This window comes from Sander vitreus, chromosome 12 (genome assembly GCF_031162955.1).
Source record: "Sander vitreus isolate 19-12246 chromosome 12, sanVit1, whole genome shotgun sequence".
NCBI classification, from domain to species: domain Eukaryota; kingdom Metazoa; phylum Chordata; class Actinopteri; order Perciformes; family Percidae; genus Sander; species Sander vitreus.
The window spans coordinates 8903158-8929337 of record NC_135866.1 but is presented as its reverse complement, the minus strand read 5'-3'; the positions used below and the strand labels follow the sequence as shown (position 1 = coordinate 8929337).

At 42.0% G+C, this 26180-nt stretch overlaps 2 protein-coding genes across 3 annotated transcripts; one reads left to right on the top strand and one right to left on the bottom strand.

The window, feature by feature from the left end:
- Window positions 1-1378: 1378 nt before the first annotated feature.
- btbd2b (BTB (POZ) domain containing 2b) lies at window positions 1379-6650 on the top strand. The gene is made up of 9 exons (XM_078264117.1): window positions 1379-1957; window positions 2073-2192; window positions 2482-2638; window positions 3342-3447; window positions 3541-3738; window positions 3862-4054; window positions 4807-4894; window positions 4996-5142; window positions 5590-6650. Exons 1-9 carry the CDS (start codon window positions 1401-1403, stop codon window positions 5749-5751), a joined length of 1728 nt encoding a protein of 575 aa, XP_078120243.1. The 5' UTR covers window positions 1379-1400; the 3' UTR covers window positions 5752-6650.
- A 1316-nt stretch (window positions 6651-7966) lies between these two features.
- Window positions 7967-17519, bottom strand: LOC144526242 (elongation factor 2b). Of its 2 annotated transcripts, XM_078263558.1 has the most exons (14): window positions 17367-17519; window positions 15825-16039; window positions 14573-14754; window positions 14217-14428; window positions 13598-13776; window positions 12483-12588; window positions 11583-11835; window positions 11240-11435; window positions 10971-11094; window positions 10568-10810; window positions 9783-10136; window positions 9488-9670; window positions 8892-9024; window positions 7967-8626 (listed from the first exon to the last, which is right to left on the bottom strand). In XM_078263558.1, exons 1-14 carry the CDS (start codon window positions 17367-17369, stop codon window positions 8433-8435), a joined length of 2577 nt encoding a protein of 858 aa, XP_078119684.1. In that variant the 5' UTR covers window positions 17370-17519; the 3' UTR covers window positions 7967-8432. The 2 variants fall into 2 exon arrangements, with proteins under 2 accessions (XP_078119684.1, XP_078119685.1); XM_078263559.1 differs by lacking the exons at window positions 15825-16039; window positions 17367-17519 and adding an exon at window positions 14932-15771.
- Between the last annotated feature and the right edge of the window lie 8661 nt (window positions 17520-26180).

The following is a 26180-nucleotide window of genomic DNA, read 5'->3' as shown; positions in this document are numbered from 1 at the left end:
TCCAAATACTGGAATCAGCCAATGTGAGCCAACTGTGTATTTTCAATTATAGAATGTAGCCTAAATGTCCCCCCACCTCCCCTCATTCCGCGAAATAATACAGAGAACACGATCTCGTTGTTCTTAGTGCCATCTAAGGCTCTGATAATAATAATACTAATAAAAAAGTAAAACACATCATCATAAAACGTGCTATTCAATTGATGCTTCAAAAAGGATCCATTTGATATTGGTGCGCACATGCTTTGTATTGTCTAATGCCTTTACAATTTAGGTTTTGGTTTAATGAATTGACAGAACCCACAGTTTATCTCGTCATAAAAATAGCTTATTTACTTAAATCTCAACTTTACACACACCTGAAGTAGCCTAAAGTTGGTCTTCTCTGTTTATGTCTGTTGCCTTGCTCACATACATGAGGACGTAGGGATACTTAGACAGTTTTGTGTAGTTTTATGTAATTAAGTGCAATATTTACTCACAAACTATTGCAGTTTCTTACAAATATCCTATTATCACATAGGCCTATACTGTCATGGAAATGATCGGTATGAATTAGAACCAAATGCCTGTGCCATTTTACATGCTTACTATTGAAGTGATTTTGATGAACTGGAATTTTAAAAGAGTTGCTTTATCCGATTCTATTATATTATTATTATATTTTTGTTAAGTCAACTAAAATGTTGTGCATCAAATTATTAGCAGTTAACTTTTAACAACAACAGGGAAGAGTGCTGCTGCAGCAGCTTCAATACAGTTTGTCATTCCCACGTGTTTCAAGAACTCACCATCAATCCTCTCCCAAGAAAACAAGAGCAGCCTGCCTGAGTGACTACCGCCCAATGGCACTCACCTCTGTGGTAATGAAATGCGAACGACTGGTTGACGATTACATTCTGCTGCTCACTACCCAGCACAGAGGACCTACACAGTTTGCCTACACATCCTCCACACAATCTTATCTTACCTGGAAAAAAGGAAGCAATAGAGATTGTTGTTCATTGACTACAGTTTAGCATTTAACACCAAAGTTCCCTCCAGGCTCGTCACAAAGCTCAAGGACCTGGGATTAAACACCTCACTATGCAATAAACCTAAAGTCTGCCTGATTAGGGCAGTGTGGATGTGGGCCATATAGAGTCTATGCACTAAACACCCAAAGTCTGGACTGAAATGGACTGTACTACGAAAGCAACGGATTGTGTGTTACCCTAAAAAGATGGTGTTTTGGTTATAAGCAATCATAAACAAGCGTGTTTGCTATAGATTAAAAACTGATGTGAGAGGAAAATGGCCCTCTTGTGCAAATGGAGAGCACCTTGTAGTAACAATAACAAACGCCAGGGGGCAGCTAAGGACAGCTATGACTGTCGAGACTACTAGAAATACTCAAAGAGATGAAGTGTGTTGTTTACGCCTACTCTCGGTTCAAGATGGCTGCTGGAGACAACAGCGGCAGGCCTCCTTGCCTTAATTTCTCCAGCCCGGGTCCTTTGGGAAACAGCCAGCCCAGCAATAGCGTTTTCTCCATGCCAGCATCCAACGGCGGAGCGGTCGGTACGGCTGGGGGAGCACAGGGAGCAGCGAGACGTCCCAACCCACAGATGGGGCCTGGCGGGGGAGACAGCAACGGTGTTTCGAGCGGAGCTCCGCCGACTGCGCAGAACTCCCTGCAGCAGTCCGCTGCGGCAGGTGCTGCGACAGCCGGAGTCATGGCCACCCCGGCGTCTAATATGGCAACCAACCCAGCGTCAAATGCGTCGGCGTCGGCAGCACCTACCGCTACTCCGGCAGCTGCGTCTGTGCTGGTCTACCGAGAGCCAGTGTACAACTGGCAGGCGACGAAGAGCACCGTCAAGGAGAGATTTGCTTTCCTCTTCAACAACGAAGTGCTCAGTGACGTTCATTTTTTAGTGGGCAAAGGAATGGGGGTTCAGAGGATACCTGCGCACAGGTAAGAACTGCAGTATGCGTATTCAAAATATTAGCAAGCTAACTGTGAATCTGCAACGCGAAAATACGTAACCTCTCTCTTGTTCTTTATTGTTGCGGATTGTCGACATTGTCAGGTTTGTTCTGGCTGTGGGGAGCGCAGTATTTGATGCAATGTTCAACGGTGGGATGGCGACGACCTCAACGGAAATCGAGCTTCCTGATGTGGAGCCAGCTGCCTTTCTGGCCCTGCTAAAGTAAGGAGCGCGTGAGGGCGAGAGCGTGCCATTTAAACTGAATATTTGCTTGTCCTTAAAGTGGGCTTGTATTTATTTATTTTTTTTAAATGTCATGTCATATTAGTAGTCTATTTGGGAAATAGCGACAAGTTGCGGGTAAAATTAAGCTCGACAACGCAACATCAAATTCCATACCAATTCATTCATCGTATGACCATAATAAATGCTAAGCATAACCATACAGGTCACTAAATGCTGTGCGCCAATACAATTCGAATGTCTTTTATAACTTGTGATCCTCCTGCAGGTTTCTCTACTCTGATGAAGTCCAGATCGGGCCTGAGACGGTGATGACCACACTATATACAGCTAAAAAGTATGCAGTACCAGCACTGGAGGCTCACTGTGTGGAGTTCCTCAAGAAGAACCTGAGAGCAGACAATGCTTTCATGCTGCTCACACAGGTCTGCTTCCCCCAGCTATAAATGTTAACAAGGCAGCTTGATGTGTCAGACTGATTGTACTGCCTCTAAATCTTAATATGCAATTAAGTGATTGCGGCTTCTTTCAACTCCTAGTTTTGCTGCCTTAGATGTTGTGTGCAAATACTGTCAGTATGATATGCAACAGAGCTGACATTTTTTAAAAACCCACAGATACATTTGGATATTGTTTTAATTTTTTTTGATACTGGTGCTGATACGATAGCAGGGTTTTGGTTCCATTACCAAAACAACACTCGTACGATACCTTACTTTGAGAAATATATAGATGTTTTTTGACAAAACACTTTTTAAATAAAAAAGAAGCCAAAGTTCTCAAATATTACTTGTTGTCTAAACACATGCAGCTGTACAAAAACTAACATAGTCTTAAATTGGCTAAATTATGATTTGAATCAGACACTGTCTATCAAAGAAAAAGTTAAGATTACAAGTCTGTCCACACATTTGATGCCAGCTTTCGGTGTTTTGACATATTTCGGTCTGTTCCAAACAAAAGTATTAAGGTTTGAAATACACAACTACTCTTAGATCTTATTGCAATAGTGCATACCTACATCACAGTACTTATTGAATTGTCATTTTTTTAAGTGCAGTTGTCAATTCTAAATTTTTAACTGAGCCGTGTAGTAAAACAAATGTGTTGGTGTATTTTTCGTTTCAGGCACGGTTGTTTGATGAACCTCAGCTTGCCAGCCTCTGCCTGGAGAACATCGATAAGAACACTGGAGATGCTCTCGCCGCTGAAGGCTTTACGGACATAGATTTGGGTAATGTCGCCTTGTGAATGTCATTATAGCCACAGTTGGGTTTCAGAATAACGGCCCAACTGACCATTGGGTTTTCACCTCTCCCTCCCTTAGATACATTGGTGGCAGTGTTGGAGAGGGATACTCTCGGGGTGAGGGAGGTGCGTTTGTTTGGTGCAGCGGTGCGCTGGGCAGAGGCAGAGGCTCACAGGCAGCAGTTGCAGCCCACACCCGAGAACAAACGCAAAGTGCTGGGCAAAGCTCTCACACTCATCCGCTTTCCTCTCATGACCATTGAGGAGTTTGCTGCAGGTGAACAGAAACACAATGAAACCAACACTGTAGCTTTACTTTGATACATTTCATTCATTCGCATACTCATCCTGTGCTTGAGACCCTGATCCCCGTCTTCTGGTCTTGTCGTCGTCCCTTTAGGTCCAGCCCAGTCCAGTATTCTGACTGACAGAGAGGTGGTGAGTCTCTTCCTCCACTTCACAGTAAACCCAAAGCCTCGCGTGGAATTCATTGACAGGCCTCGCTGCTGCCTCCGCGGGAAGGAGTGCAGCATCACACGTTTTGGACAGGTGGAGAGCCGCTGGGGTTACAGCGGGACAAGCGACCGCATAAGGTGAGTGAGGAGCAGAGCATTTTAAAAATGTAATTACAGCCTTACTCTTAACAAAAAATCACTTGGAAGAGAATTAATTCAGTGGTTCTTACACCACACACTTTGAGAACCACTGTATCAATTAAATGTAATCAATTATTTAGCAAATATTTAGTAATTATTTATGAACTTAAAAATGGCCCATGATCTTAATCAACCAAGGACATTACAATATAGTCAGTGAGTCCACTTCTAGTTTAAACTTTAAATAAGAAAATAAGCTCCACAGCACCACTGTTTTAGTGTAGATGACATTGGCAGCATTTGCACCTTTCCCTGCTTCACTTAAACTGAGATTAACATTTCCAATGTATTTAATCAGTAAGAACAGACAATGCAGCAGATACTGTGGCCAAACTATACTGTATGATATAAAGCCAGGGACTTTTAACTGGAACACAAACTTTAAGAGACCTGAAAAACATCTGCTGTACTGCTATCCTCACAGGACAGAATACATACTCATATATATATATCAATATTTAGGTCCTGGTTGAAAGGAAAGAAATGTCAAAAGCCAGCACTGTAGTCAAGGCAAGCACAGGTGGAACTAATAACATTAACGGTGGTAGTGCATGTTGTGACAGAACCATCGTTCATGTTATTATTTACACTTGTGCTTTTTCTACTATGACGAGAGAAAATGTTTACACAGTCAACTGTGTCATCCCCTCTCCCCTCTTGATATATTTCCGTTCTGTTTTTCTCCTCAGGTTTTCAGTAAACAGAAGGATATTTGTGGTTGGGTTCGGCCTCTACGGCTCTATACACGGACCCACAGACTACCAAGTCAACATACAGGTGTGGACCCGAACCCGTCGGATACGTTTGTGTCCGGTTTCGCTGTACCTTGTAGGCACGAAGTATCATTTTTAATTTCTGCATTTAATTTCTCACTGCAGATCATACACACAGACAGCAACACTGTGCTGGGCCAGAATGATACAGGCTTCAGCTGTGACGGGTCAGCCAACACCTTCAGAGTCATGTTCAAAGAACCAGTGGAGATATTACCCAATGTCAACTACACTGCCTGTGCTACACTGAAGGTCTGTGATGTGTTGGTGATGATACTAGATACACATGCAGTCCTACATTGTTTAGGAGTGCATTCCAATCCAAGGGAAAGATATTTTTTCCAGGGCTGCAACTAATGATTATTGTTTGGTCTATAAAATATTTAGAAAAAATAGAAGGTAGTTTTACACTACCTTCAAATAGCTTTTTTTTGGCTGACCAACAGTGCACAAATCGAAATGTATCCAGTTTACTCTCAAACGAGACAAAGAAAACTGACAAATCTTCAGATTTGAGAGGCTTGACTCAAATAATGAATGATTTATAAAAAATATTTCTGTTGATCGACTTATCAATTAATGGATTTATTGTTTCTGCTCGTTTCTTTTCCCCCTTAGTGGACACTTTAGAATATCTAACCTGTCACTGTGCAGCATTGGCTCCACCAGCGTATTCAACCCTCTCCGTCTGTCTTGCAGGGCCCGGACTCTCATTATGGGACTAAGGGAATGCGAAAGGTAACACACGAGTCATCATCCACTGGCACAAAGACGTGTTTCACCTTCTGCTACGCAGCGGGCAACAACAACGGCACTTCTGTAGAGGACGGACAGATTCCTGAGGTCATCTTCTACACATAGTCACCTATGACATAGCAAGGATCTTCCATCAAATGTGACAACCTGACACCAGCGCGGGGCCACGCCTCAGCAGCCGTTCTGGGGACTAATCTCTCAGACATCATACTGTTCCCTCCATATAGTGCACTACTGTCGGCCACACGGGAAGACAAATAGCCGTAAAGCGATGTAGGTCACTACATGGGGCATAGCGTGTCATTTGAGATGCTGTCTCTCTCTTTCTCAGCGGCTTCCTTTATCCCTTTGTGTTGATGTGATGCCAGCCTCTGAAACAGACGTGACTGTAACCGACTCCACAAAGGAGGGAGAGAGGGAGAGAGGAGCCTCTCAGATTATTCACAGTATTGATGTCACTGCTGTGGATTGACGGCATAAGGCTGAATTCTACTTAAGTTGTACAATTACCCTTCCTGTACTCCACAGCATTAGTGCAAAGGAGTCGCAACTGTATGAATGTACAGTTTAAAAGATTTGCCAAGACAAGATCCTCATCACGGTTCAGTACAGACCAGCGTTGCACTCAATTCCACATCAGCTGTAGCTTCCATATGCTTTATGAACTCCTTGAACCAAAGTTCATATTAATCTTAACATGATAATGGCAGGCAATTTTCGGGTTTCTACATACAGTACTATCTGTGATATCTTGTGTCCTTGCTTGGTAGTTGCCTATACCCATGATACCTTGCACTTTTCGGCCTTGCATATGTTCATTTGTTTGTTCTATGGATGCACACTAACTCTTCAGATATGTTTCTTTTTAGCTTTGTTTTAAAAAGTGGGCGGAAGAGCTTTCCGTCTTGGTTCGGAAGTTAAAGGGTTGTATATTAAAGTTGCATTTAATAACATTGTATATGTAACTTGAAATAACTATTAATTAAAGAGTGAAGAAAAAAATATTGTGGTGATTGTGATTTTGGAAAAGAACCCATCCCAGGAGTAAGTTAACCTACGCAAAAAAACTTAACATTTTGGTTGGGAAACGCGCCTGTTGGTGTGAGATGGGAAGAGCAATACCACTCTTATGTTTGTCTGCTAAAAATAAGACTAGACTAATCAGTCGGTTAGCATAGCTTAGCATAAAGACGGGAAACAGCCTGGCTCTGTCCAACGCCTACCAACACCTCTAGCTCACTAATTGACGGTGGTTATGTTTGGGAATATTTATTTTCCATTCTTTATTAAAACAATAAATCCTGAGAACAAAATGCTATGGGGGAGTTCACAGTACCTAAATAACAAGAAAGAAAATTAGGTGTAATTATTTTTGGTTATATGCCTCCAACCAGTCAGGTTGCTTTTACACCCATGTCTGTCCAGACTCATTAAATATGCAGTCAAGACTTTTTAAGAAATTGAATTAAAGGTATTAAGTGTATTTTTTTGGTGAAACCTGGATGCTTCACACACATCTTCAACCCAGCAGCACGGAAGATCAGTAAAATCACCACAGGTTCAAGGATGGCACCCAAGATTAGTGTCACCAATTCAGTATCTGACCAAATGTGAACAATCCATGGCCAATGTGGTCTCAGTCTGCCCTTCTGTTCCTGAGTTATGCTGTTGAATCATGGACAGAAAAGCGTTTTCTTTTTGCAGAACATTATGATCTCACAGTGAAGTTGACCTTTGACTTTTTGAGTATAAAATGTCATCACTTTATCCTATTATTTATTTGTGTGAAATGCCACCATTAGGGAATGTGTTCTTGAATTATGGCCAAAAACGTGTTATGTGAGGTCACAGTTCTAATCTTCATCCTTGAAGTGGATATTTGTGCCAAATTTGAAGAAATTCCCTTCTGGCATTCCTGAGACATTTGCAATTGACAACTTGAAAACATAAAGCCTCCGGCTACAGCTGTTGCCGACGTGAAGGCATAATAAAACGTCAAACGACAGAAGATAATTAAGTAAAGACATTACAAGTGATACACTCATTTACAGTCTTACAACTTTCTTATTAGTGCAAGATTTAATGGTTTTTAAGTCCTTTTTTATTCTTTATGGAAATTATTGGCACGAAAGCTAAGCTAGCTAAGCTAACTGGCTGCTGGCTCTAGCCTTAGACTATATTCACCGTATACGAATGAGAGAATGGTATCTTCTCATCTAACTATAACGTTAAATCACTTCCACGTCCATGCGTATTTCCCCAAATGGTAAACCATTCCCTTAAGCCCACTAAAGAAATAACAGAATTTCAGGAGTCATCATGAGTTGTATGTTTTTATTAATTACATCCACTGAACAAAGGTCGAATGCAGGGGGTTTGACTTCTTTAACACTATTGTGGCTTTTATAGTTTTATCTGGCCAAGGATCCATGTTAATATGCATTATTGCAGCAGTATCACAGTGCACTGTAAAGGCCCATCCTGGTAGATAAGAGGGGGGGGGGGGGACGATGTGGAGGAATAGAAGAAACAAGGAATACAACTGCTTTGATCCAATTGTTCCCCCAAACCCTCACCCTAGGCACTTGGTGTACTGTAGCTGTGAAATGAAAAAAAGCATCACTGCTTCCACTAGCCTACAACAAAAGTTTAAAGCTTTGTTTCTGCTCCGGACTCAAAGTCAAAACAATTTGTGCGATGTGTCTTTAAGCCTGTGCAAAGATTTAAAGTGCCCACGGGGTAGGGTCTAGAGATTGATTTGGTATTTTATAACCTGGGCTCAGCGTTTACAGTTTGTCCAAGTAGTTGTCTACAGCAGGAATGCCCTCTTTTAGACCTTTGCGTTTCCTGATTTCAGCGACAACCAGGAAGGGTTTAGTGGTGGGGTCGCTGGGGTCTCCAGGTAGAATCTGCCAGTGGTCAAAAATACACTGAGGAAAGGCCTGGCCTCCAGTGTTGCTGCGCAGGTCAGCTGTGAACCCTGGAGACAATAAATACAGATAAATACATTTAAATAGTGGAATATTCTTCTCCGCTGAGAATAGAGAAATAACGAACTAAGACCAAATTAATAAAGGGAATTATTCTAAAACGAAACATATTGTTGCACTGAAAAGCAAGCAAATCTGGGTGAAACTGTTAACAATCTAGGAAGATTCATACAATATGTGTCATGAAACTACAAAAGTAAGATCAGATCCCACAACGAAAGACGTTGTACAGGACAGACTAAAACACAAACTCACCAAAGGACTCGTTGACAGGAAGGTAGGCTTTCACCACAAACATGGGAGTGCCAATCACTTGGGATTCCTCAAACACATGTCCTCGTTTCCTGTTCAACACGCCGTAGATGCCACCGACCACCTGCTCCGGGCACTGCACGCACAACAAGCACAGCAGTCAGACATGAAGTGAGAAGTGGTATCAGAGTTCTCAAGCATAATTCTGATGATGAGTAAAGTGGCAAGTTTTTTCACATTGACAAATTGTACATAATTCCATAATGGTACAGTCGTAAACAACTAATTTGAAAACCTAAAATCACTTCTTAAAAATATGTGAAACTTTTGTAGATCTGTCATAGTTTTACACTTAAAAAGGAATCATGTTCTGTCATCTTTCGTTTGTCCCTTGGAGTTGTAGACCTAAAGTGCCTAATAAGTCATGCTTTCTTAATCTATAATCAAATTTAGTCTGTATAAATAGCAATTATAACAGAAACTTGAATATAAAAAATACAATTTAAAGAGTTACAAAACTGATTTAGGGTCCTTTACAATTGGACCATTTCCCAATGTTAAAAGGATTTACTTTGGAGGTAATATGCCTCTATACACACCTGTATCTCCACCAGGTACACAGGCTCCATGAGTCGTGGCTGAGCGGTGAGCTGGCAGGCGTACAGGACCCTACGAGCTGTGGGAATAATCTGTCCTCCACCGCGGTGGATGGCGTCTGTGTGCAGCGTCACGTCGTGAATGTCAAAGCGAACTGCGCGCATGTTCTCCTCACATAGAGCACCCTGCACGATGAAGACAGAGACTGCAACCTCATTCTCGGGAGTATACAAGTACAAGCTTTTAAAAGAACAATATCACAAATGCATCAGAGCCACGTTGCATTCTGCTGCCCACCTCTTTAGTCGCCCACTGGAAACCAGCCACGACGCTGTCCTTGATCTCGTTGAGGTACTGAACCCCCTTTGTCACGTCTACCAGCAGGTTGGCCCCGCTTCCGTCCGGGCCGAAGCACCAGATCTTCCTGGCTTCTGTCACCTCCCACTCATACTTGTCGGCGAGGTAGCGGGCACGGACCTTGAGCTCCTGGCGATGGCCGACCTCCCCCTTCTCGATATCATCAGCCAGGCCGTCGGGGAAGGGGCGGGACTTCATGAAGAGGCGATTGTGCTTGTTGGGGGACTTGGACAGACACATCTGGTACGATTCTTCCGTTACTGTCTCTCTGTAAGACACAACTGGGTCTGATTTCTGGAACGAGATGAAGGAAAAGGCAGTCAAATCAAAATCCTAAAGTGTTTCTTTAGATTATTTGTTGGGCATTTTAGGCCTTTATTTATAGGACAGCTGAATACATGAAAGGGGAGAGAGAGAGGGGGGGGGGGGGATGACATGCAGCAAAGGGCCACGGGTTGGAGTCAACCCCGCGGCAGTTGCGTCAAGGAATAAACCTCTGTATACAGTTTGGGCGCGCGCTCTACCAAGGGAGCTACCCAGGCGCCCCACTTTAAGTGTTTCTGAAAGGAAAATTCTTGTTCATCTTGTTATTCTCAACTCGGGCCTTATTTTCCTAGCTTTGCCGTTAAGCTGAAAAACTTGTTCAAATGTAACTATTCACATTCAGACAGCTTTGTAAAGCTCTTGAGTTTATCATATAAAAATCTCTGTTCTCCTTGTCTCACCTTCAGTGGAACGCCGGCGTGGTCCTCCTCCAGGTCCTTCAGGCAGATCTCCAGGTGCAGCTCTCCTGCTCCGGCGATGATGTGCTCCCCGGATTCCTCGATGATGCACTGCACCATGGGGTCAGACTTGGCCAGACGCTTCAGTCCCTCCACCAGCTTGGGCAGATCAGCGGGGTTCTTGGCCTCCACAGCAACTCTGACCACAGGGCTCACACTGAACTTCATCACCCGCAAGTTGTGGGCCTGCGGACAGAGCCAGAGTCATTATGCTAAGTGTTATGCTCTAACAGGAAGAACTATGCTGACAGCAAGCAATGATTCAGTATAAATAAATAATGATTCACTGTGTGGTGCACCATAATTCAAACTTCAGTATATAGGGGGAAAAAAGCAATGTTCATACATGTTCATAGGTGGTAATCGTCCCCGTCTTAACCAGGAACTGGTCTACTCCAACAAGACCCACAATGTTGCCACATGGGACATCTTCAATAGGCTCCACATACCGGCCCATCATCAGAACAGTCCTGGATGGAGGGAACAAAAGACATTGTTATAAAAAGTTATAAAAAGTAAAATACACAAAAACATGTTACAATTTAGAACAAATGTTCTCTGTTCTCCTCCCATCCCAGGCCTCTGTGTGTGTGGCTTGTACATCAACATGCTCACCTCTGGATGGGTTTGATGTAAAGGTCCTCCTTCTTGCCAGGGGTGTAGTTTGGCCCCATGATGCGCACTTTCAGGCCAGTGGACACACAGCCAGAGAACACACGGCCAAAGGCGTAGAAACGACCCTTGTCGGTTGTTGGGACCATCTTGGAAATGTACATGACCAGAGGAGCCTTAGGATCGCAGTTTTTAATACCTGAGAAGACAGCAGAGATAGTAAGCCCTGAATATAGTATAGCCAAAATAAAACTTACAAATTTGGTCATTATTTTAAATCATCATATTGAATGATGTCTTCTCCAGAGGGTGAAGGTGTGTGGTGCTGTGAAAATGTTTCACTGACCCATGGCGGCCTCGTCGTCTCCCGGCCCTTCATAGAGAAGCTCACAGCGGTATCTCTGTGCAGTGACAGGGGAGGGCAGGTGGATGGTGATCATCTGGAGCAGGGCCTCTCCGGCAGGCAGCCAGCGGCGCATCACAGCCTTCAGCAGGGCCTTCCCCTCTTTCTCCTTGTCCTCAGAGTCTAGTTTGACGTTCAGCTTCTCAATTAGTTTGGCTGTTTCGTCTTTCTTGAAATTCATGATGGCATCAAAAACCTAGGACAGTAAGAGATGGCAAAAAGAAGGCATTAAACTTGAGTTCAAAGCCCTAAAGTCATCCATAACGTTTTTTTTAGAGCCCTTATGCACTTTTATGTGATCTTTCAAATAATTCTGATGGCAAGTTTTTGTTAGACAATACTGGCGAAAAATTGGTGCAGTCTATGTGTTTGGCTTTCAGCCCATTGGTCTTAGTGTCCTCCAGGTTGTATGCAGTTGCTGTCTACTATAACGTCTTTTTTTGGTGCTACCACTACAAGGTAAGAGGACAGAGATGTTCGAATCTTACATGCAGGTGCTTTAAATGTTTGTTTTTTTAACAATAGACCTTTTTCACGGCAGACGTGTTGACATGTCATAGTAGGAAAAGCACAGGTGTATTCAAAACCATTACTGATGGCTGCATTCCACTTAGGAGAGGCCCTGGTGTTGTGTATGCTGACTCACTGAAATAGCTCACTGGGACACTTGATGGAATTGAGCCATCGTTAAGGTTATCAGTTTCAGCTGTGCTTTTCCTACTATGACAAGTCAAAATGTCTGCTGTGAAAAAGGTCCATACAGAGTGTCATCAGAAGAATTAAGTTCTGGCTTGGTAAACATATTCATTGTAGGTTTATGTCACTTTTTTTCTCTCCATTCACCTTAAAGATGGGGTCCAAAACGAGCTGGCAGAAGGAGCGGGGAAGTTTCTGCCCATCAGGACCGGTGGCAGTCTTACTGAACTTGCCGGCAACTGGGTCAAAAAATCTGTGCATAGAAATAAAACTCAGATGATTGACACCTAGTTTATAATCCTATTCAATTGTGCAGTATATGCCAGTTATTATGAAGATTCTTTGGTGTGTGCAAGAAAAGTTGAAAGAGCAACTTAACACCAGCTGAAAATCTAGGTTTTGGTTTCCAGGCCGGCTACACACTGGCTGCGTCGCGTGAGCGTGTCCGCTGCGTTTATATTTCAGCTCCTGTGTTAACAGGTTAGAGCTTACACACTGCCTGTGTGACACGCACGTCTCAGGCGCGGCTAGACCTGCACCGAAAACGTGTGCATGCTAGAAACAGAACCAACGCCTATTTTTCACGCGACACGCAAGCGTGTTGGAAGCGTTTCCAGGCAAAATAGAACTGGAAAAGATGTTTATATGTCGTTTAGACACAAATACATATTAATAAATGACATGTTGATGTTTGAAAGTCTCTAGGTTTTGATATAAATGCAGATATAAATGTAATTTAAAAAATATATTTTTTAAATTATATTTTCTAATATTGCACCTGTCAATACAGAACAAAATATTCTGTAGCCTATTTTGCCATCAATACTGCCAATGTTGTCTTTGCTGTAATCATATCAGTCTATATTTATGTTTAACATGGTATTTCATTTTATCAATGGGAAACATACGTGTGTACAGACAAGGCTAGCAGCAGCAGCGCGGCGTCAGACACATTTCTGGTGTGTAAAGACATAAAAAAATCCACGCAGCCGCCACGCAGCTGACACGCAACAGAAACGCCACGCTCACGCCACGCAGGCAGTGTGTAGCCGGCCTAATTCTTGGGATGTAGAAGTATACTCCAAGGTGTGGTCTATGCACAGTGACATCACTGTTGGACGTGGTTACAGGTGCAACAGAGCACATTTCTGAGCTACAACCCACTTGGAACTTCCAACCAGAGAGGGCAGTGAAAAACACTGCTTTTCAGCCTGGTGTTAAGTTACTATGTGAAGCATATTTCTGTCTGGATATGTGTTTACCTTTCTCCCCACAGTTTCTTCATCATGTCCTCCACCTTCTTACACCTCTCTGCTGGTCCCAGTTGAGCATCTCCTTTCGCAGTGAACTTCGCCACATACATCTCAGCAAACTGTTTCAAGGTGAAAGCCCAGCCATGGAGGCCAGAGCCGAACCCGACTGTACCAACAACAGGGTCAATCTGAGGGAAAGAAAAGAAATTCCAGTATTCTTTGTAACCGCAGCTATAGTAAATGTATAGCAACAATTCCCAGCTTTCCCTCTTGAATGCAAGACAGGGGAGGAGTCAAACTTGAATTTGGTGGCTACTTTCTTGGTTGGTTAAGTCTAGTCTGTTGATGATGTCAGAGACGTTAACAAAGGGGCTGGTGATGTAATGGAGGCTGACGATGAGGTCGGCAAATGTTGTTGATTACATAATGTTGATTCTGTAAGTGCGTTATGCACTTTTCCTACTCTGTGTAGGCTACTTAGATGCTGCTACCCATGCTCCTTGCACAGTCATTTTATTTTGTTTTATACCTGCTGCACACCCTATCGCCCTTCAGGGACACAAATCAAGTTCAAGTTGAAGTTTTAGCATATCTTTGTGTCTGAGTGGTGTTTAAGCATCTGCCTCACCATGATGTTCCCCATGGGTCCCGCCTCATCCTCTCCATAGGTGGAGATAATGACGTTGACATTCTCCACGATACGCTGAAAGGTCTGGAAGAGCTCGTCTGGCTCCAGCTGAAGCTCCAGTAGGGCCCGATCCATCTTGTTCATCATCAGAACCGGCTTGATGCGCTCGGCGATGGCCTGCCGCAGTACGGTCTCAGTCTGCACACACACACCTGTCAGAGGAAACAGAGAAGTGAGCCTGGGTGAAAAACGAGAAAGACAGTGTGTGTGTGTGTGTGTGTGTGTGTGTGTGTGTGTGTGTGTGTAGGATGTGGAGGATGTGGAGGCGGCGAGGGTGTCAGCCGTCTGGTAATTACCTGAGACACAGTCCACCACCACCAGGGCTCCATCAGTTACCCTGAGGGCTGCAGTGACCTCAGAGGAGAAGTCAACGTGACCAGGAGAATCAATCAGGTTGATGAGGAAGCCGTTTCCGTCTACACATTGCTTGATAAACGCCAGGTCGTTATCTGCGAGCTCATAGTACATTGAGATGGCCCTGAATAACAGAGGGAACAGTGAAAGGCTGGGGACATGTTCACCATTCACATATCACTACCTCTGCATCATTCAAAGAAATGTAAAATAAAGGATGGATTAAATTAAGTTCAACTGAATGAATCTCTAAAGTGAGTGGTCACAATACTGGAATGAGCCAGACGCTCCTCTAACTTACCACTAACGAGGCAGACATGCTGAGTGGAGACTTTCCAGTTCAAATGCTTCAAACTGGCTTGACTGGAATGAGTTCAGTAAATATTTACTGATGTGATTCAATGTCAGTGCTGGTGCATTTACTGGAATCAGACAGAAACATCCTGAGTGGATTTTAGAAAATGCAGCATCCTGTAATGTGATATTTAAATAACGGAACTCAAAATGGGACTGTAACATGGCTAGAATAACAATTTCCCCAGACAAACATGTGTTCTGCCTTTACAAACGTATTTCTGAGCTCTGCAAAGAAAACAAATACTCATATAATACTTTCAGATCAGACAATGTGGAAGCGTTTAGGTATTTCATGTTAATAACTAAGTTGTGCACATGTACTAGTGGGGAAAATGTTTCTTTTGTTTCCTACGTTTGAAATTTAAGGCCCTGAAAACCTTTTTTTTTTTTTTTTTTTTTAAATCTCAATCAGCATCTTACAATGAACAATGAATGATGTGTTCCTGCCAAAGTTACAACAGTTTTGCTTATTACATTTGAGTGATTTCTGTTTGTGCATGTCACACCTGTTTTAAAGAGGGCGGGACTCAGTCATTTCTGTGCATCAGCATTTTGGACACAATGCTTGGGGAACCTGTTTGGGGTGGTTACTTTATGTTGTCAATCTATCTAATCAATGTGCACCCACACAGTCCTGATGAAGTAGGTTAGCTGAGATTGTGAGGGTTAAACTCTTATTAATATAATACCTATGTATGTGTCTTCCACCAAAATTGAACTTTAATTGTTGCTTAGTCATGAATATTTACTGTATTATACATACAAGTTTAACCACCTTTAATAGGTTGCACAAAAAACACTGAGCTGTTTCTAAACCCACTTCTCTGAACCACATACGTTGATTTGATGGTGATGCAGCGCTCCTGCTCGTCTTTGCGCGTGTCTGTGAAGCGTGTCTCTCCGGCACGGGATGAAGCAATAATCCCTGCCTTGGACACCAGTGAGTCAGTCAGAGTGGACTTCCCATGATCCACGTGGGCAATCACAGACATGTTCCTGATGTTGGACTTCTTGTCCATGATGGCGCGGATCTGATCCACAGTGAAGTTCACCTGGTGGTGAGAAGGGGGGGGGAATATGGGGGTGTGTTACATTCATCCATTTACAACCAGCTGAGGTTCATCTTATTCATCATATTATATTTATGTATGTCCACTACCAGATCTGCAGTCATTCCAAGTAGTTATAAAAAGAAAGAAACTTGAAACTGGATCCATCAACCTGACTAGGAGGAGAGAGTAGGTACTGCATAAAGACTCTACCTTCTGGTTCCTAATCTAGCAACACATCAGGAATGACTGAGTCACCACTAACTTGCTGCAGCTGAATGGGCCTAGTTGAACCATTTCACAATCCCAAGGGAACAGAATGTCATGATTTCATACCTTAAATTCCCCTTAAATTCTTCATATTAAGGTGAAATGTACACTCAGAATGTGATCTTTAACAGACTAATAACAAGCAATATGATGCTTAATCCTCTGAGATCACAAATAAGAAACAAGGCCTAAAATACAGGGGGAAAAAATGGATATATGCTAACTTAAGTAGGTCTGGACTAAAACATTTTTTTAAGATGATAGAGGCTTTTTAAAGAGTTTTTGTCCATAGTTTGGTAGAATTTAGGCATTTTCACTGTAGGCCTATGTGGGTCTCAGTATCATAAATGTACTTGTTAAAATGAAAAGAAAAACACTATTTCTGGCATCCTAAATGCCTTCAGTCCACACAATAATCATAGAAATATCACGTTTTGGATGTCCGGGCATTCACTGAGACATAAGGCTCTTAGCATAATAATAACTCCTTATACGTCATTATTAATCACCGTCCGCCATTGAAAACTCACTGCATCGATGTCGGTGCCATATTGTAAATTATAATATATTTTGTCGCGTGGTAGAGAAAGAGTTATTACGCAATATTTTTTAATCTAACCTAAATCTACAATTTAGCAAAAACAGTATTCGCCGAGTTTATATAAGACATGTGAGCATGTGCTTTCTCTCTCACAGCATGTAAACACACGATATTTGTACAGTCATGCCACTGTAGCAGCTTGATATTAAAGGATTTTCTAAGAACGTCACAGCGGGCCGGGCAGTAAAGGCCAGAGCGCTGTTTCCTGGCTGCTGCGTACGTTGTTAACAGCCCACATCCAGAGTCTTTATGGGACCAGTTAACACCACCAGAGCATCGGCTGCCCATTCACACACACCTGACAAGCTCCACTGCAGCTTGTTGCACCGAGACCATTACCATTATAACTATACATGAAGTTTACACGGTGGGGCGGCTGACAGCCAGCTTCTCAACTGCTACAGATAACTTAGATCAAAAACACAAATATCTGCGCATGTAAGCCCCGTATCGACTCACCATTTTGTCTGCAGATCGTTGGTCTTTGAGTTTAACGGTTTATTGCTGTAACACACTGCCTCAAAGCAGGCAGTCCCGTTGGTAATAGAAGAGACGCTGCTGCTGCTGCTGCTGCTGTTAACTTGCTGTTACTGCGTGCGAATGCCGGATGCATGGTAGGACAGAAGCTGTAACAGCAGGGGGCGCTGCTGCTCAACAGCCGGGTCCCAAGACATAACTGCCCGCTGCTGTACTCATAGACATATTAAACAATGGTTTAATACAGACTGGGCATTTTTATAGCGACTTTTTAGTCTTCCAACCACAAAAAGTGCTTTACACTGTATGTCTCATTCACACACACACAGCTTCCTACTTCAACTTGCGGACTGCAGGAGCCGGGATCGAACCGCCGATAGTGGCTTTTCACTCTGAGCCACAAGCCGCCCGTTATATCTATGGCTGGAACGTTACCACTGAGCCTCTGCTGCTAGGTGGATTAATGTTTGTGCTTGTGTAAGAAAGAAAAGTAACGTCACCATGCATTGTATTTTAATTTAATTGTGTCCAAGTATTTATTTATTTATTTATTTTTTTTTAATGATGGTGTCCTACAAAAGCAAAGAGAAAAGCTGAAGTTGAATTTCACTGATGTCAAGTACCATAGACAGTATATGAAAGGTACTCTGCTTAGCTAACGTTAGGTTAGTTAGCTACCTTTGGGCAGCCGGACCAGTTTAACGTTTTTGTTTTCCACAAGTGTTTTAAGATGCTTTCTTATTGATGTGGGATGACAATTAGCTAGTTCATTCAAATTCATATATTTAAATGACAAGAAACAGCTAACTAGCCGGGAAAGTAAGTAGTTAAATGTAGCTTAAGCTAATCAGGGCTATTAGCCGTGGCTATCTCTATAGGCTTTTAAAGAATGTGGGTCTCTTTAGCAATGTCTTTAGTTGTAACTGCAAAATAAATGTTCTTTTTTCTCTCAAAATTGTCTATGGCATGAACATGTTTATGGCAATTTATATGTCAATTAGTCAGATTCTATTGTTAACTAAGTTTTAATTAAGTAGGCCTAACTGCATTTTGACTTTGCAGGGCAGCATGGGTTCGGCAAGTATTTGTTACTTTTATAATAGTAGTTTTGATTTTCAATTTTTATATATATAGATATATTGTTATTTTGAGTCAGCCTTGGATGTGTGTACTTATCCACTTGGTTGAAACCACACACCCACGTCTTTTTGATTTCTCTGGTCTGTCAGGTCTTTCTCAGATTTTTTTACTAGATAGGCCTAATAGAAAAGTGAAATTGGATTTGAAATATCAAAACAGTACATTTAGGATCTGATTCATACAGCTGAAAGAAAGTGTCAATCTTTCCAAGTTTGTTTTAGCATTATTTATTCATCCACTTTCTAGATTTAGGACAAACCTGCTGACAACAGTGACTCGGCAATGATCTTCATCACTGGGAACCAGACAAACTACAAGAAAGAAGTTGTATCTTGGCCAAGCAACTGGTAAGTGTTCAAACATATACTGCCCAGTCTGTTTGGCACTGATGGGTATACCAATCTAATAGACCTACTGTACACTTGCCTGTGTCTCACTTGTGTTCAAGCAAACATCACAGAGATATCCATAGGGATCTATTCCTTCCAAATACACAACTCCTTCATTGGGTTTGTGAAATTAATCAGAGATAAAATTGAGAGACACTTGGCTATTTAAAGATCCTTACCACTTATATTGCAACATTTTAAGATTTTAAGCCATGACAGATTCAGCTTTTCAGGCTCAATTCTGCAAGTGATTTTCTATCATTCCAAATTTCATGTCCAAAAAATATGTTGTAAGTCCTATACCAGTCTACAAAGTATGAATCAAGGGCAAAGTGGCACATCTTTAATGTAGGAGATATTCACTTACACTCATGAATTATATACAAATATAGAAAAGCTTTCTCTTCTCTACTCTAAAATGTGTCTGTAGGTGAATTCTTAAACTGTTAAAATGCAGACAGCTACTTTTCAATGCTTTATATTGCTGCATGTCTTATGGTGATTGATATTTGATATTTATTTATTGTACGAGGAATACCTCTTGAGATGTGTCATCTCATTTTCGAGAGGGTCCTCGGTAGAACTGGACAGTACAGAAGACAAGACATTGCAGTACAACATACACATTCACTCACATACAAGCTCCCCCCCACACCCATGATTATGATACTGGTCACAAAATTGAGCAAAATGAACATCCTGTCCACATCATCGTCTTTGTGTTGATGACATTTTGGCAGGTGCATATCAAGAAAGGTCTACCAACTGGAGCACCATCCTTGCTGTTGGGTTTGCCATTGCTTTTAATAAAGAAGGTAAGCAGCTTTTTTCCCTTTGAAAAATATGAGCCCTCTGTTGACAAAGCAGAGGCTTTACTGTTTTAAGATGTTGTAGCACTCTTTCACCAGTTGAGGGCAGAGCAGGACAAAACATCTCAGGATGGTTGAGAGAACCTGAAATGGGACATTGAAATTATAATGGAATGAGGAAAAGCAACATTTATTTTTCATAACTTAACCCCAAATTTGCAATTAATACTTAACTGATCTAAAAAGTATTAACAAATCTTTAACTATAAAATAAAATCTCTTACAAGCTTCTACAAAGTATGTCTAACTGTATTTTGTCTCCATATCTCAACTAGAACACACAAACTTAATTGAAATTGAGAGGGAAACATTTATAAACACAAGGGAGGCAAGATATTAAAGTTTCTGGTGAGAGCCAAAAACCAATCATTTCCATGGTCATTTCATTTCAGTAGCACTGTGCACTGTCTCACGTTTCCACCAGAGGAGTTGCCCTAATACAACAGTGATGCTTGGTGCAAATACAATCTGTTGCCACATGTCTGCAGTCGCTCAAGGAGATAAGCACCGATTACTTTGTGTCAAAAATAGTGCCTGTTATATGGCACGACATTTCATGTTTTCCTATATTTTCTGTACAGCTGGTGTCGCCCTGAAGCTTCCCCCTGTAGGATGTTGACTGTCACACTGCTGCTTCAAGTGAAAACAAGTGGAGCAATCTGAATCTGATATCTGCCCCCTTCACTCATCACAACATGTTTTAGAAATGCATATCATTGGCTCCTACATTTAACAGAAGAAGAAGATTAGAATACTAAATAATAAAAGTCTATTAAAACTATAGGATTGGATGTTCAAATCTATGTTAATATATATTTCACCACTATACATTAAGCATGATTTAAATATTGGTTTCTATACCAATGACATATTTGTATATTTTGCATCCCTTCCCTAGGGAACACTGCAGAGACTGACTTGAATTTAGACTTAACATTAGTAATGGGGTCACTGCAGGTCAGGCTCTTTAAGGAAATGGGAGAGCTGACCAAAAACCTAAGGGAAATTCCCAATTGTTACATTCTTCACAAGTCCTGCAGTCAAGAAGCCACCTACGTGACACGTCGCAAATGCGAACGCCGTGCAACGTGAGCTGAGCTGTCACTTGAAAATAGTACTTGTACTTTTTAGAGGAAAAGAACACTTCTAAGCAGTTCTAAGAACTACTCTCCAACCAAAATCTTTTTTTCCGTTTGCATTCCCACTGGCCAAGTGGCCATAGGGACTGGTAGGAGGGGTAAGGGAGGACGCAAGCACGGCAACGGTCTTTATAGCATCGTCACTAGACCTTAGCGCCACATACAACAACAACAAAGCAGCATTCCGTCCATTCTCGTAGTAATTCACAAAATGTTTTGCTCAACACAGACGGGGCTTTATTATACTCGGAACAGACCCTTCGCCTGCCTGCTGCGCCTGTAGACGTGTGATGTGTGTGACTGTGTGTGTGTGTGTGACGGTCGGCGAGCCGCAGGACACGCTGTGGAGTTTAACTCCCAAAAGACAGTTAACCACAGGTTCCCGTTAATCTTATGATGGACATGTGTTGTGATATTTAAACAAACGAACCGTCAACAGCGAAATAAAAGCCTCTTATTTACGAGAGCAGTCTGAGAGACCTCCAGCTCACAGTGAGGTGTCTGAGCATGACTGGCCGAGCCGACGAACTGAGGCCAAGAGCCTGCTGGCTGTCGCCACTTCATCGGGCTTGTCAACTCCGAAAACTTTGAAGCAAATTGAGCAATTCAGCATCAATTTTCGCAAGACTGCCTATATTCAAAATCTAAACAGTTAATTTCTCAGCTAAAACGTTGTCAGAAGTGAATTTAATGTTGAATAAGATGGTGAAAATTGTTGGTTGTAGCTCTGTCTACAAGTTCCGAGTTGGCAGTGGGCGTGACTTATAAGTTTGACCAATCAAGTACACCTAGGAAAAGGGAAAAGGGAAAAGATCCTGCTCTGAAGTAGGAGCTAAAAAAGTACGCTACTGCGGCCAGAGGAACTTAAAAATCCGCAAATTTTTCCTGTCGGAACACGACGAAAAAAGTGTTCTAGGAACGTTTAGTTCTAAGAACTGCAAAAATCCCTCCGGTCGGAAAGCCCCTATTGTCTGTGGTTTCCCAATGGGTCGATAGGAATTACGTTTGTGAAATGTAATTACATGGAAACAACGGACCATGGGAGATTCCACGTGACAGTTCAGCTCACGTTGCACGGCGCCCCCATGTATACATGAACGGTACTGTCTTTATAATCTATCTTTTTAATAAACACACTTACGTCTGTACACTTACAAAGTTCTCAATGCTTTAGTTGACATGTAGGGACCCTCATTATGCTACCGTGGAAGTGTGGTGCTATTTTGAGCCTTGTTAGTGGTATAGAAATAGCGATTTCTTTTTACTTTACCCTTGCCCAGACGACTAGCGTTATAAGGTAATTAGCGGTTTGCGATAAAACTGGTCACATTTGATTAACATGAAAACAAATCCCAGAGAACGGTCGACTCGGTACACGTGTTATTAAAGGTGCCATAGGTAGGATTGCAAAGATCCAGGACTTAGCCAAATAATTTGAACATCGACAACTTCTCAGTCCCTCCCCCCTTTCTGCTAAAGCCCAAAATGGTCTCCTAAGCCCCTCCCCCCACAAGGGAACAGGAATGTGTCTGCATGAGCAGTGATTGACACACAGTTAGACACCCCCCCGGCCCTGATTGGTGCATCTGAACAGGGAGCGGTGGATTTTTGCAAATCACACTACAGGCTGTAGGTGGTGCCAGAGGAGCCAGATCTTTTTAAAATTACCTACTTCATGTAGTTCTACTCAAACATAGGGTCAGTTTCAGCAAATATGAAGGAAAGTTAGTTTTATAAGTCTTACCTACTGCACCTTTAACCCCTAGGTTCATTTTGCGCCGGATTTGTCCTTTAAGTTAAGGATAATGTGATGACCCCAGCCTCCCTGCCACTAGGTGTCCCTGTGTTTGTTTGCCGGGGTCTCATGTGCTGATTACTGCTGACGAGCTGCACCTGGCTCCTGCTGTCAGCAGTTCACTCTCTCGGGAAGGCCTGTGGCATGACGCGGCTGCATGTATTTGTTTTTCTTCTATATTGTTATATTGCTTTAGTTATATTATGTTGTTTTTAATAATTGATTTTGTTGTTTAAATATATGTTATCTCTTGGCAGCCTACTCTCATGTTTTCCCCGTTTTTGTCACAGCCTATGAGCCGGGTTGTGAAACAAAAACGGGGAGAACACGGATGAGCCCCCATTTGTCCCAACCCGGCTCTATCACACAGGGGGGCCTTTATCTTGTGTAAATGATGTTAAAGGTCCTATGACATGTGGCCTCGACCAACTGCCATGCTTCGCTTGTTTGCAAGCCATGATGTCGCTCCTTCTCATGGGTGGGCCAAATTCTCTGGGCGGGCAAAGCAGAGAAAGGGGAGGTAACCTTCCTCCTTATGATGTCATAAAGGGAAGATTCCAGATCGGCCGATCTGAGCTTTCATTTTCTCAAAGGCAGAGCAGGATACCCAGGGCTCGGTTTACACCTATCACCATTTCTAGCCACTGGGGGACCATAGGCAGGCTGGGGGAACTCATAATAATGTTAAAAAACCTCATAAAGTGAAATTCTCATGCCACGGGACCTTTAAAGAATAATGGGAGATGAAAACGTGCTGAATTGCTACCATATTGTGTTGACGTGTGTTTAATCTTCATTTCCTAAATCTGAATTTAGGGATTTACCAGTTAAGAGGTGCTACAAACTTGAGCAACTAATTTCACTTCACACAGCACGAAATTGCTTTTCTTTCTCTTATATGTGACACACTGGGAATTTCCCGCAAGCTGCAGGTACTGAATCATTTTGTGCACATCAGAGTTATCACTGAGCTCCAGATAAGAGCCATTCAACATGCATTTTATACGACTGGTGGAGTGATAACGCTGTATTCTTAGAGCACATTCTATGCTTCTTACCTGTCCATGGATGTGAAAAACAGGTCTATCTGGATTCATAGCTGTAACTTTTCTTTACCCACCAGATCAACCTAGTATTTTCAACACGTGCCTTTTTCAATTTCATACCTCCTTGTCGAGGAAATAACATTGTGTGAACTGTGAGATCATTTTTGGTGGACTCAAGTTGCACTCATACGTATATGTGCTGGTGTAATAAAATCATTGGGGGAAAATTCACCAGCTTGATTGTAATTTCATGGTACATTTCATGTTATTTGGTGAATCACTTCCAGAAATGTTGAATGTATCCTTTCCCTTAATCCTAAATATACATATGAGTAGATGGAACTCTTCTTGCCCCTCAGTCACATGCATCCAAATGGACACGGTGATACGGATTTACAGTATGATATCATCAGCAATCTGCAATAATAGCACAGCAATTATCTGTACTGAACTGCAACCTATTAGTGATATACAGATATATGCTTGTCCTGGTTAGATAATATCAGCATGTACTTTGAAACTCTTTAATCTAAGATAGAACAACAATAAAGATAGCAGAGCCCCGCTGCTATGCAATTCCTTCTTATTACAGTACTGATAATACTGGGTTTTCTGTCATAGATAAAACTAGCAAGGAACAAAATAATGAATCCACTTCAGCAAGAAATACACTTCAGGCAAGGGCTTGAAAGACTGAGGGATAGTATGACTGCATATGGTTTAAGTAGAAATGGATCCATCAGGCCTGGTACTACATGAATTAGTGAAACTATAGTCTCGCATTGCCAGATATATCTCCTCAGCGCTGCGGAAGGAGCTCTGGCAACAGGAGCATACATTCCTGGACAGGAGAAAAAACGGTCAGGGGGTTGTTTACATTTTTTTAAACCAATCGCAATTACTGGCGATGAGCTCCAGACGCAGTGACGGTGGCTCTGCAAAATGGTCTGAGGAAGGAAAATTTGCACCCCGTAAAGGAAAACGCCACGTACAATATTAAATGAAGTTAACTGTTCACACAATACAGTAACCTGAGCTATTTAAATTAGCTGGATACATGGTTGAATATAATTTGCTCTTACCAGCGTGGCGCTGTGTGTACTTCGTCCACATCAATCCCGCCAATCAGTCCCAAAACATCCCAGTTTGAGAGTGAATGCAGTAAACATATTATTTGTAAATCTTTACAATCATTCCCCCAAAGAACCAAGCAGGCCTGCCTTGCTGCACGGCCCAGAGTTTAACGTATGTTTACACAAAGAAAGCGGAAGGTGAAGGACATCTGGCCGAAAATTCAGGGACATCCGGCGAAACTTCCGGGCGGCACCGGAACAATCCCGTAAATGAACCGTCGTCGATCCAGACTAATGAAACCATAACTCATACTGGCTCCAAGGGGATTCATTTTACTAACCTTGAACCTTTTACTGGTATATTATAACCTTATGTATTTATTTATTTTTCAACATTAGAGATTCTTGAATTGTATTCATATACTGCAAAGACTCTCTGAAAGCCCACATGAGCTGTAAAATGAATGTCTGTCTCCACAAAGTGTTGACATCTAACCCTTCAGAGCTGCTTCAGAGTTTGATTTATTCACATGATGTCATCCAGCTGTAGTTTATACTGAAAATTACTCCCAGAGGTTTGCGCCATATAAAAATGCAGGCCTTTAAAAAAAATCTAAAGAAAATATGTCATGTCTCCATCTACTGATGTCTGATGAAGGTAAAAATGTCAGAAGAAATCATCTGAAGAGAAAAAAAAATGGCTTTCAATTATTTGAGCTCCCAGATCTACAAATGAGGCTGAGTCCCGTTCCCTAGTGTAACAATACTTTGAAGTCGAGAGAGTGATGGGAGGATTGTGTTGATGGTATTCATTCTGAAAACTAGACTACAGACTAGTGATTCTACTTTTTCTGAGCTCAAGTAACATAGCTCTGCCACTGAAAGAGTCCCTCCCCACTGTGATAATAGTTAGATATGTCTTTACAAGTGTGCATGTTCCTCGTGTGTTACTGCTCAGAGAACATGTTACATAATTTCTTAGCTTTATGGTGTGTATTCTTCTAAACAGATGCTCCTTATTATGGCTATAAAGATGAGAAACGGTAAGCTGTGGTGAGGTCTATAGAAAAGCAAAAATAAATTGTCATCGTTCAACTTTAGTAATAGATGGAAACTCCACAGCAGTGAGTGTCTCTTTAATAGACACAAAGAATTGGAGGGAAAAAAAGTTTAAATTGAATTTAGAGTGAGTTTTGTAAACGTTTGGCAGACCTTCTAAGAAGTGTGAAATGGCAGTTGTGTCCCTTTAAAACAAAGCAATGCCCACTTGCAACCAAATTTCATGACAATCCATCCAATAGTTGTCGAGACATTTCACTCAAAACCACTAATGTCAACCTCATGG

Excerpts from the sequence above, each read along its gene's own strand:
- LOC144526242 (XM_078263558.1), bottom strand. Across the intron at positions 11,436-11,582 it reads AGACGACGAGGCCGCCATGG|GTATTAAAAACTGCGATCCT; the intron begins GTCAGTGAAACA and ends CTGTCTTCTCAG. Across the intron at positions 9,025-9,487 it reads TGTACCTGGTGGAGATACAG|TGCCCGGAGCAGGTGGTCGG; the intron begins GTGTGTATAGAG and ends TTGTGCGTGCAG.
- btbd2b (XM_078264117.1), top strand. The coding sequence starts at position 1,401 with ATGAAGTGTGTTGTTTACGCCTACTCTCGGTTCAAGATGGCTGCTGGA. Across the intron at positions 1,958-2,072 it reads CAGAGGATACCTGCGCACAG|GTTTGTTCTGGCTGTGGGGA; the intron begins GTAAGAACTGCA and ends CGACATTGTCAG. Across the intron at positions 4,895-4,995 it reads ACTACCAAGTCAACATACAG|ATCATACACACAGACAGCAA; the intron begins GTGTGGACCCGA and ends TTCTCACTGCAG.